This window comes from Agelaius phoeniceus, chromosome 3 (assembly GCF_051311805.1).
Source record: "Agelaius phoeniceus isolate bAgePho1 chromosome 3, bAgePho1.hap1, whole genome shotgun sequence".
NCBI lineage: Eukaryota > Metazoa > Chordata > Aves > Passeriformes > Icteridae > Agelaius > Agelaius phoeniceus.
The window spans coordinates 81,262,228-81,274,606 of record NC_135267.1 but is presented as its reverse complement, the minus strand read 5'-3'; the positions used below and the strand labels follow the sequence as shown (position 1 = coordinate 81,274,606).

The 12,379-nt window shown below is 37.2% G+C and overlaps 1 protein-coding gene across 2 annotated transcripts in view; it reads left to right on the top strand.

The window, feature by feature from the left end:
* The window catches only part of CRIM1 (cysteine rich transmembrane BMP regulator 1), a 175,778-nt gene extending 164,042 nt beyond the window's left edge, over window positions 1-11,736 (top strand). For both annotated transcript variants that reach the window (XM_054629706.2, XM_077175737.1), the window contains 5 exons: window positions 241-462; window positions 4,820-5,014; window positions 6,013-6,132; window positions 7,505-7,692; window positions 8,723-11,736. In XM_054629706.2, the coding sequence (XP_054485681.2) occupies window positions 241-462; window positions 4,820-5,014; window positions 6,013-6,132; window positions 7,505-7,692; window positions 8,723-8,899 (902 nt within the window). In that variant the 3' untranslated portion in view covers window positions 8,900-11,736. The remainder of the gene's footprint in view (window positions 1-240; window positions 463-4,819; window positions 5,015-6,012; window positions 6,133-7,504; window positions 7,693-8,722) is intronic.
* Window positions 11,737-12,379: the final 643 nt, after the last annotated feature.

Below are 12,379 nucleotides of genomic sequence, written 5' to 3'. Positions count from 1 at the left end.
TTTTTTCTTTTTTGAGTAAGTTCAATAAAAGTCTAAATAAGCATTATGCTGGAGTATATCTTGAGGTCTTCATCCCATATAAGAACTGAAGAGGTATGAGGCTCTGTCCTTCCAGATTTTCTGTAGTGAGGCAATGTGTAACAATTCCATTGTGTTCTTCAAGAATGAACCCTCTGGTAGGGAGCTTTGAGAGAAGTTACCCACTGCAAGTTAAATAACCTAATCTCTTTATATTTACAGATGAGACTCTTCAGCCCTCTCCATCAAGCAATGAGAGCATGCCCAGTTACTGCAAAAATGATGAAGGAGATATTTTTCTGACAGCTGAGTCCTGGAAGCCCAATGTCTGCACTAGCTGCATTTGCATGGATGGTGTCATTAGATGCTACTCCGAGTCTTGCCCACCAGTATCCTGTGAGAGACCTGTTTTGAGAAAAGGACAGTGTTGTCCTTACTGTATTGGTGAGTAAATGAAAATAGTTGTGAACTTGCTGTTTGCTTCTTGGGAATGAGACAGAAGTTTTATTTCCAAACTGAAATGCTTTCCCTGAGATGCAGTCTATGCCACCAGTCAACCTGGAGAGTGAATTCTGCATAGGGAGCTTTGAGGATCATGATTTGTAGTTTTTAGGTAGAAGAGCATAGAGATACACATCTAATTTGCCTACAAACTCCAGAGGCTATCCTCCTGGAATTTTGGTAAAACACCTTATTGGATAAAGACATTACAAAAAAATTATTTTATTTAAAGGAAGATCTGCCAGGTAACACATATGTTATGTCAAGATTTATGTGATAATAATAATATGAGGAAAACATTAATTATGACTGCAGAAGATGAGCTCAAGCATTCTGAAATTTCACAGAATGGAGAACTCTTAATAAGGCATCTAAATTAAAATACAGGAAAAATGGAATTTCATTAATGATAATACCTTTGAGATAAAAACAGGGAAAATATATATTTTTTAAAAAACCGAAAATGGATTAAGACTGGTGTTGAATTTGGAGGTGAAGTAAATGGTGGTTGCTGTAGACAATGAAAATTTCCAGGCATTTTTAAAGTAGCAAAATTGGAGATCACTTTTCTATTGTGCGTTGAATAGGAGTATTTATTTACAGATGACTTCTTTTGTGAGTTCACAGTAAGTACAAAGACTGTAGAATGGAAGCTGCTGATAGAGAAAAATCATATATTGTACTCACTGAATTTAATCTTTGTAGCATTGTTGGAAGGCATTCAAAGGTTACTTCAGGTGCAAAAGTAGTAGGGAGAGATACAGTAGAAAAGAACAGTAAGAAGGAGTATAAGGAAATTGATGGGCTTTAAATATTTAATTGAACATGTGAGTAAACTTGCCTATCTATAAACAAAACAGTCCTTCATCAGAAAGATGGTAGAAAGATTGTGAAGTGTGTTCAGACATCCATACAACTCTTGAAATCTTTATATCCTTTCAGATAGAATAGCTTTAATAACAGGTGATACAGTTTTATATGACGTACAAGGAATTTGATGGAAGAATGCCAGGCAAAGTTACAAAGATCCAAGCTTCAGTTGCCTTTGGAACTCTACTTAGATTCTGAGGACATTTTGAGGCAAAATTGCAATGTTAATCCTATTACTATTTCTTCTCATGGTTTGCATACAAAATGGGGAGAATTTAAAGTTTCTTTGACAACTGTCTATCTGCAGGCTTTTCCTCCAGTGAGTTTGAACCATAAAATAATTTTAATCCAGAAATCATTTTAACATTAAAAAATATATGGAGTGTTTGAAAGTTGGGCAATCAAACCAGTAAAATCAGAATACGAGCCTTAATACTGCACTGAAGAATTCAGTGAGTGAGGAGAGGATGCACCAGGGGGAGTTGTGCAATATGAGCTACAAAAATGAAACCTTTAAAACCCTACATCTTGCATGTCAGGTTTGCAGATATATACACAGAGCATGTAGACATAGCTTTAGTTAATTTACTTTGAATCCTGTATAGTTGTTTAATATTATATGCAAATACTTAAATGTGTGAGCTATGAAAACTTCATGGTTTTTTTTAGTAGCAACTACTCAGCAAAGCAAAATGCAGTAGGCAGATTTTAATTAATACTCAGATATAAAGATTTTCAGTGATGCTACATTTTATTAAACCATGTTGTCCTATGTAGTCAGAATGTTTTGTGGTTTAAATAACAGAAATTCATGGAAACTTTTTTTATGGCTTCCATGAATTATATATACCCTTACATGCAAGACAGGTCATGCACTTAATTTTCCATCTTTCTGGTTCTTACTCTTTTACTCTTCATTTTTGAGAATTGTGAAGCACATCTTTGTACAGATTCTTTCTAAATATTTTTATGCAATACTTGATAAAATATTTAGAATCATAGAATCATTTATGTTGGAAGAGACCTCTAAGATCAATGAGTCCAGCTCTTAACCCTGCATTGCCAAGTCCACCACTAGATCATGTCCTCAAATGCTGTGTCTATATGTCTTTTAAATACCCCAAGGGATGGTGATTCAGTCACTTCCTTGGGCATAGGCAAACTCTGTGGAAACAGGCCTTCTTCATTTCTTGGAATTTCAAAAACTATGCAGGATTTTAGCACTGCATTATTCATTCTGCTTCTTTCTGGATCCAGTTTGTATAGACTTAACTTCAAAATTTTAGTTGTGGATGCTTTGTTCTTTGAATCTTCATCCTGTGTGTTCAACATTCATCTTTCTCATGCAAAGAAAGATTAATTTGAAAAGATAAACTTCTAGTTTAGAGAGAATAAAGGGATATCTATTTGATTAGAGACAAGATTAGTCTTCTGCAGAAAACAGAGCAATGACTGTCCAGTCATTTACCAGATGAGGCTGGTGGAGCTAGAAGAAATTTGAGAGAAGTGGGTAGAGCTAGACACTGAACTGTAGTTTTGTATGTGGGTTTCTTACTGCAAGCCTGTCTTGTTTCCACTGTTCTTGAGCATCTGTTGTAGCCTTCATCTTCATCCTTGTTTGTAATTTCATAGAGATGGACACCAAATCAGGAAACACTCACAGGATAGTATTTTAAAATTTCCTCTTGAGGTTCAAAGGTACAGCACCGGAATTGTGATTTTACCTTTGCTCATTCTTCTAAAAAATATTTGCTGAATAAAATGTTGATGTGTTCTTCACAAATTTGGAAAAGCCTGAGCAAGTTAAAGGACTTTTCCAGACAAACCAGCTGCAGAATTGAAGAAGGTGTCCTAAGTGAAGCAAGGTAACATGTTGGGAGCTAATGTGAACGGGCCAAAAGTGCTAAGGTTTAGGTCTGCATAGGTAATGAGCAGCAGAGGGGTGCTGAGGCAGTGTGCCTCGCCCTGTCCCCAGATACACCCTCCTGACTCAGGGTTCTGCTGGCTCTATGTGCCAAAATGCACATCAGCTAGGGAAGAACCTAATGCCCTTCCTGCAGCTGGCTGCCCTCTTTTCCTCCCACTCGTCCTTTCCCATGCCCACACCACATTCACTTACAAAATCTACTTGGAGAGGTTGGGACCCATACTAAAAGCCATGCAAGCCATGAGATACCAAGGACCTCGGGAACCATTTGTGCCTTTCAGATAATTCCACTAATGTTTTCACAATAGTACTTCTTGCTGGTCTTCTTTTGTATTTGAATTTACTCTCTCAAATCTATTGGACTGATCTGCTGACTGCATGCCTTGTTATTCCAGATTATGTCTCTATTATGTTGTCACTAATTAAAATCTTTACCCATGGCCAAAATATATAATAAGATTGACACAGGGTAAATATGTCTAACTGGCATACTTAATCTGTGTGAATGTTAAACCAGTATTTATCTGAAAGTTTAAGAAATTTCATTCTATTATCTCATTCATATGTTTAATGTGTAAGCTCATGTCATCAGCAGGTTTCATAACAATTTTTGCCTCTAACAAACAAAGGTAGGAGGAAGCTAAAGTGAAAATAAAGCACTGCTTGGCTTTTGGACTTTCTGCTGTGTTGTTTTTTCACTATCCTTAAAGTGCTCCAGCACCAAAAAACATCCTCGGCTAAGCAATTCATTACTTCCTTCTCAGTGAAATAGGTTTACTGCAGACCACCTTTTGGATTGCACAGGATGCAACATTAAAAAGTGGTGTATTGAATGCCTAGGCAGAAAGATCACATCAATTTCCAATTTATATAATATTAACCATTAAAAATGTACTGAGTTTTGTTATTGCTCTTTTCCGGGGGTTTTCCATTGATGCAGTTGTAGGGTCAGATCCCCTTCAAATATGTTTTATCATTACAGTCTAAGCACTTCTAGTTATTTCACCTGAGAATCGCTCCAATCCTTCTTGGCATCCTGCCTAATTTGCTTTTTTAAGTATTCTACACAGAGTTTATCATTCTTGAGCTTTGGTAGTTAGAAATTTAGGTAGTTAGGGTTTGGGGTTATTTTAGCTTAATAGGATGACTAGGAAACAAGGAGGAAGATGAGTAGTTGGTAGCCTCAAACAGTCAAAGAGAATGATTTTTTCTTAATTTTTTCAGCACTTTTGATATCATCTTTTCATGTCCCAATCATCTTTCCTCTAGCCTCTTGCATTAAGAAAATGAGGAGAAGCAGCCCAGGCTAATTATGTACTTCATAAAGAAGCAGAAATGACATCTTTTTTCACAAAGATTTTCTGGAAGATTAAGACAGGATCTTTTCATTCCAGCTGGGATTTCTTTGTGGCGATTGTTTTCACTTTTGTGTCTAGGAATGAAATCTGATTTGTGTGTAATTGGCTGTTAGTGCAGGCTCACAGCGCTGTTTTCCTTCCACAGAAGATACAGTTGCAAAGAAAGTGGTGTGCCACTTCAGTGGAGAAACGTACGCAGACGAGGAGCGCTGGGACATCGACAGCTGCACACACTGCTACTGCCTGCAGGGCCAGACTCTCTGCTCCACTGTCAGCTGCCCACCTCTGCCTTGTGCTGAACCCATCAACGTGGAGGGAAGCTGCTGTCCCATGTGTCCAGGTAATGTGGTGTGACAACCCAGTTTATCGTCATGCTGGTTTCCTAGGGCCGATAATAAGGTTTTTGTAACTGGGTTTTGAATGTCAGTCCATGTTTGAACAGCATCACAAAGGCAACAGACTTTTAGACTTCAGGACAATTAATATTCTTAACAGATAGGCACATTGTGCAAAAACATCGTTTGAATTTCACTTATTCTGAGAACTGTGAACTGAAAAATAACTTGCTTGCCCCTGTTTTGTCCTTTCACAAAGCTATGGAAATATGTTAACGAAGGGGGAAAATTAATATCCTTACATCTCTGCAGATTACATTGTCACAGTGATTAAAATTTCTGTCTTTTCTGAGAGCATTGGTCACTTTTCAAATATCACATTGCTTTGGTTTTCACTTTAACTTGGCTTAAAAGCAATGTGACATTTTCTTAGCTATGGGCACAAGGGGCATAAGAATTGCAAGTGGTTTTTAATGTGAGTCCTGATATACTTCTGCAGAAGTTAGCTCACCTTATTCAGTCAGCTGATAACTCCCTCTGACAGGACAACTGGGGAGATTCAGCAGTACCCCTTCTTGGAATTCCCCTCTGAGGATTACAAAAAAAGGAAGGCAAAGAAACCAGTAGGGACAGTTTACATATCAGCTGGAAAGATGTAGCCTTCCCTTCATTTTTTGGAGGGGGATCTTGTTGAGTATTACAGAGGAGCAAGCCTGTAGTTAAACATGTATTCTGGGATGGTATTTTCAGAAGAAAGTTTGTCCACACCTGTCCTTTGTCCCATTCACATTATGATAACAATAATGGCAACAGGCATGTATCCCATGTACAATATGGAATAAATTTTCAAACAAAATCCCAGGCTAATGATGAAAATTATGAAACAAATCAAAGAATTTAAAGACAAAGCACTGCAAATGGGCAAGTATATTTCCTCAGTTATAGCATCACTGAGAAGTTAAGCAGCCTGCAACTTGTGAAAGACATTTTTCTTGTTTCACAGAGATGTATGTACCTGAACCCACTAACATCCCCATTGAGAAGACAAATCATCGAGATGTTGAACTAGAAGTACCGAACTGGCCGACGCCGAGTGAAAATGATATAATCCACATTCACAGAGGTCAGATCTGATATAAACCAGGATAACTTAGGACTGTGTTTATTCCCCATGTTTTAATGCATCTACTTTTTCTATTCAGGTAGCAGTTGTATCTGAGGATATTCTTCAATGCATAATTCAGTGCAGTACATGCATTTTGCTTTGAGTAAAGATGAGTCAGTCAATTAAATTATATTTGTACATTTTGGTCTCATTATCACTCCATGTTCTGCATGGAAGAAACATCTGTCTTAATATGATGGAGTTCTATAAAATTAGGAATACAACAAAATGATGAATCAGAAGTGATTCTTGGATGTCTTTTCTGATTCAAAAACTAGAAAGCAGGCCATTGGAGTTGATAGACCTTCATTTGATCCATTTGACATTCTCAGGAATAGATAAACAAAGGTGGAAAAACAGGTACCACAGCCTAACATATATCATAGCCATGATGTCAGACCTGAGACAAAAAACCACCTCTGGTATAGTGACAGCCAATAAAGTTTTCTAAGGATGTAAATGCATCTTCTGTTTAAAACTGCACTGTATTATTCCAGCACAGAGGAAACACTGTACCACAGTTTTTGTTAACCTTTTATAATTGAAGGACAACCTAAACTATGTATTTTTTTAAACCTGAGGATTTTTTTTAATCCAAGGATGATCTCATAGCATTCTATTGTTTGGAGAAATGTAACTGTTTTACAAAGTTCTAAGCTTATGCTTTTATAACTCCAGCATTTTAATTTCTCAGGCATTAGTAGCTAGCTTGCAACTATCCTGCCTGGGGATTATAAACACCCACTACAAACTGTGAGGAAATTTTGTATATGTCATTGAAAGTTACCATTCTTTGCAATTACACACAAAACTTGCTACAGCCCAGTAGACTGCCAGCAGTGTGTTTTCACAGGCTGAGTGCTGCAGATATTGTAAAACACTCTCAAGAGATGAGAGGGTGAACACATTGTACTTGTTCTACCAGTTTTTAAAAGTAAAAAAGAAAAAATTACTTTCATCCTAAGATTTCCAAGCTCTCCTCAGCCTGGAAACACAGAGTCTGATTTTTTTACAAGTGGGAATTTGGCTGCGATCAGTTAAGATCATGCAAACACAACTGATAGAATAGGTTGTTGTTGTCAGACTTGGTCATTACTGTGCTTTAGGATTTCCTTCTATCTCCTCTCTTTTTGATGGCCTTTTCCTGACTAATGGTCCCTTGACAAGATACATGCTGTTCTAATTTATGTAAATAAGGTGACATTGCAGGAGAGAAGGTCCAAATTCTTATGAGTGACAAGATGTACAACCGAGACTTTTTTAATTACATTCTTCCTTGCGGCCAAGGCCCATTTCTAATTACTACCAAATGCTCCCAATTGCCCTGCAGACATGAACCATCTCCAGGGAGAATACCGGAGTGGCAGTGGGCCACGCCCCAGCGAAGATGCATCCGTCAGCTCTGTTGCCTTGGTGACGATCCCAATCACGATAGCGCTGTTACTGATCATCGTGCTCCTGCTTATCAACCAGAAGAAGCAGTGGATCCCAGTGTCCTGCTACAAAGCTCCAACAAAGGTGCCGTGTCTATTTCCAGGCTATCCCGTTTTTACGAAACCGGGAACAAAATATTGTGGGAAATGTTAAGCAATAAAGAGGCTGTTAAAAGTCTGGGGAAAAAGCTGTGGCACATCTGGGGTAACCAGGTTAAGCTTTTGTGTGGTGCTGAATTAACAGAGGACAGTTACACCAGCCCAGCTGGGATATGAGAATACCAGAATTCCATTCAGAAGATGAAAAATGGTGACTCTGAAGAGAGTGTTGGTCTGTTACTATGTCTGACATAAGCCAACTTTAACAAAAGTCCAAACCCTTCCATTGCCAGTTTGATTTTGTTTTGTGCCTATAGATGTCAGGACCCAGGACATCCCTCTGGCTGTCCTGAGCAGCCACAACCCCTGCCAGTGGTCTCAGAGACCCTGGCACAGAGCCCAAAACACCTGTGGTTTTGATTATGACCTGTGGAGCAAGTTACCAACCTTAGATGAAGATCTGCAAGCCATGACAAATTAAGTAGAATAATAATGAATTTATCACAAGGTGAAAAAGTAGATTTTGGGGTTTTTAGAATGGGGATTCGGGGGGGGCAAGATGGAGGGATCTGGGTGTGTCCTGACTTTCTTCTTGGCCTCCATCTTCTGCTGTGATGTTGGCACTTTTGGATTGGTTTAGAGTAGAAGCTCACTGTCTAACATAGGTGATAGGTATTGGGAAGTAATTGTAAACATTGTATATGTAGTTTTTAGGATAAAGACTAAAAAGGGGCAGGCAGAATGCCTTGGGCTGCCTTGCTGAGTGGACCTCAGCAGGACAGGAGAAAAAATTTTATAGATAAGATACAATAAACAACCTTGAGACTGAGAAATGAAGAGCCCAGAATCCTTCTTCAAGCGCCGGGCTGGGAAAAGAGACTTTCGAACTCTTCTCAGGGTCACTCTGACAAGCTAGAGATCCCGACATATGGACTTGAACCAAATAGACTTTAAAAGTTATGTGTGAAATAGAAGAACTGTATTATTTACTCAATATTTCCTTTCTGTTTTAACAGCCTTCTTGCCTAAACAATCAACTGGTATATGTGGACTGCGAGAAAGGTACCAGGGTCCAGGTGGACAGTTCTCAGAGGATGCTAAGAATTGCAGACCCAGATTCAAGATACAGTGGACTTTACAGCATGCAGAAACAGAACAACCTACAGGCAGATAATTTCTATCAAACAGTTTGAAGAATTGCACCCTTGCCAAGGATTTAAGAAAGAGAGAGAGCGAGAGAAGGAGAGACAGTCTGCTATTAAAATAAAACTAGAATTGTGCAGTTGCTTAGTGGATTGTATTGGATTTGTGACTACATGTACAGCTCTAAGACCTTTCTGGGATGAGCTCTGACTCCTGCAATGTGCCAGAAAAAGCATTCCCACTTTTCCTTGAGATAACTGACCAAGTGTTTTCTTAGAACCAAAGTTTTGAAACTTGTTAAGATGTATTTGCTTGTAACATAGCTATAGAGGTTTTTTGGGAGGGGGAATCAGGGGCTAGGGGTAGGCAATGAAGTAAAAGGAAGTTTCAGAGAAGAAAAGCTGGTCATGCTTGGCTGGAGACGAAAATATACTGCTGAGCAGCAGAATAGTGGTTTATCTTGTTGCTCTGAAATTGCATCTGTTGCAGCAAAAGCCTAACCCCAGGTGAAAAAAAATATGAAAAGGTCTGATTATTTTTTTTCCAGCTGTTGCTACAGTAATATACTCCTAGAACAGAATTTGTCACATCACAGGTGTGGTGTAGCTGCAAATATTTTTCTATATGATGAGAAGCTGCAGTAGTTAATGAAATAGCAAGGAAAAGATTATAGCAGAAAATAAAGGGTGGGTTTATTAAGGATGTATAAAACTATACCTTGTGCTGCTTTTTGTTTTTATTTTTGTTTTTATTTTTGTTTTCTTCAAAGCTGATTGGCTAGATTAGCCAGACTTCAGCAGAGTTAGCAAATAACTGAGGCCTAAGTAATTCCTGATATGAGCACTGGATCTTTTGACAGCAGTATTGAAGGGAGGAAGGAAGGGAAGAAGGATGGAAGGAAAAGTCAAGAACACCATGCAGTTCCAGGGGCTTTTGTTTGTTTGTTTTGTCTGTTGTGGTTTTGTTTTGTTATTTTATATCAATCTCTGGTTGTTCATACAGGAGAAGGAAAAATATTTTTGTTGGACAAAGCTCTTGCGTACAAGAGAGTAAAAAAGAGACTGTTTTAAGGTTGTTGTTTTTTTTCCTGTTGATGTTCTTATTTACTGGTATGCAGATTTAGAAACTACTTCCATGCTAGGAAGCTGCTTAATTTTAATTGTATATTACTCAAGCACCTTTTTTGAAGCTCAGAAAAAAAAAGGAGATCATGCTTCTTTAAACTTTAGCATTATAGGAATATTTATGTAAATATAATTATGCTAAAAACAACAAAAAGTATTTGTATGTTTGTGTATATATATGTATATACAAATGCATGTAGGTATACATATGTATAAATACGTGCATGTGTATATACACTATACATATATATACTGTATATATAAAATACTATGTATACAGTATATATTTTTTCTATTTTTTTCTTGTTGAATGTATTTTTATCTGAGAGAGATTTTACCCAGAGCAGAAACAGATAACAGGCATTCCATATCAATGCTTAATTGCTTGTGAGTTTAGGAAAGACAAGAAAAGAGCATCTCATTCTACCTACAGTTTGATTTGATTTGATTTGAACGTGTTTGTGTGTGTGTGTGTGTGTGTGTGCACTCTTGTGTTGGCGTGTGTTCAGTTCGTGCACGATTATAGCAGTAAGCGTTGCTCTTGCTACTTGCTACATTTCAGGGTGTTTCTTATTTTTCTTTTCCTGCTTAGCCTTAAAAAGGCTTTTTAATGAATGCATTGGCTAGAGACACTGATGACAATATACATGCAGCACTAATCAACTCCATAAAATAACACAATCAGCTCCTGGATTTTGGTTGGTTTTCTTTTTCTTTTTTTTTCTTTTGTTTCTTTTTGGTTTTTTGTTTTGTTTTTTTTTTTGTTTGTTTGTTTTGTTTTGTTTTGTTTTTTTTGTTTTTTTTTTTTTTTTTGCAAACAATTGTTTGAAACAACTACTGGAATATTGTCCACATTAAGCTGGAAGTTTGTTGTAGCTTGCCTCATTTATAACTCTGACTGTATAATACAATGTTAACTTTCCAAACAGGTCTTGGCACTTTTATACTAATTACCCATTTGTGCATTGCCTTTTTTCTTTTACAAATGCTTGTCATAAGAGACACAGATACCCAGTATGCTTAATGTGAAAAGAAAATGTATTTTTTGTAAAGGAACTCTCAAGTATTGTTGTAAATACTTGGTCAGAGATTGCTGAACTTTAAAACTGAAAAAAAAAACTAATTTATTATTATAATGACCTAATTTATTAATCTGAAGATTAACAATTTTTTTTTTGTTTTAGAATATCAAAAAGGTGTTCTAGCTGTTTGCATCAAAGAAAAAAATAGGTGTATCATTAAGGGTCAACATTTTTTCTGCTTATATAACTTCAGTTTCCAACCATCAATAAGAAAAAATGTAGTCTCCCCAGTGTTTTGTACTCAACCTGATAATGAAACAGAGATGTTTCTTTCCAGTAACTACAGAGATTTTGTCAAGACAAAACATCCATTCCTTGCATAAGAGTAAGCAGTCTTTATCCAGAAATTGTAAATGCTTGCTTTTGTTTTACAATCAAGGCCATATTCTGAAAATATTAGCAGGATATAGGACATGGTGTAAAATGTTTTTATTATTATTATTTTATTATTATTATTTTAAAGATATGATTTATCCTATGTGCTGTATCCATTACACTCTTTTACTTTGGTTCCTGTTGTGCTCTTGTAAGAGAAATGCAGATATAATTTTCTGAAAAATAGATGCATATGTGGCACTCGGAGTGCACTGCGGTTCAGCAGATTGCTTGTTTACTTTTTTAACTGTAAGGCGGTTTCTTGTAATTTGGCTCTTGGCAGCACAATAAAAAATTTTAAACCTACGGATGTGTGTCTTCTTAAATGTTTGTATTTATCACTTCTGGGCACTGGTCCTTGAGACATTGGTAGTTTGATATTATGGTGAGTAGGAGTTCGTATTATTGTTATGCTGACCTGAGATCAGAACAGTTCAGAAAGTTCTGTGGGTAAAGAAGAGTTTGCATGCACAGAAGGTTCTGCATATTACACTGAAGAATTTTCCCATTAGAAGCTTTGTGGAATTCCAAGTAATTCCAGCGTACAGTAAAGATGAATCAAATGCAAAGTTAGGCCTTTGCCCTCCCATGGAGTTCATGTGGTCTGGTCTTACCTGACAGAAAGGCTTCTAATGTGAGGATTAACCATACAGGATTCTAATGTGAGGTCCTAGAAAAAGCGTATGGGATCAGAATTTGCATTTCAGGGCTTCCTGAGCTGCAGATCAACTTCTCATCTCTTAGGCTATAATGGGTGTTTTTCTTCTACTAATTTGTAAGTTAATTAACTTGATGTCCAAGTTCTGGTATGTAAGATCCTGAGGCAAAGTGGTTTTCAGCTTAACTACTTGCCTCCTTTCTTTGAACCTATTCTCCTAATGGTTTCATTAAATATCCCTGACACTGCATTCAAAGCAGCAGTAGATCAGTACTTATATGTCACACATTG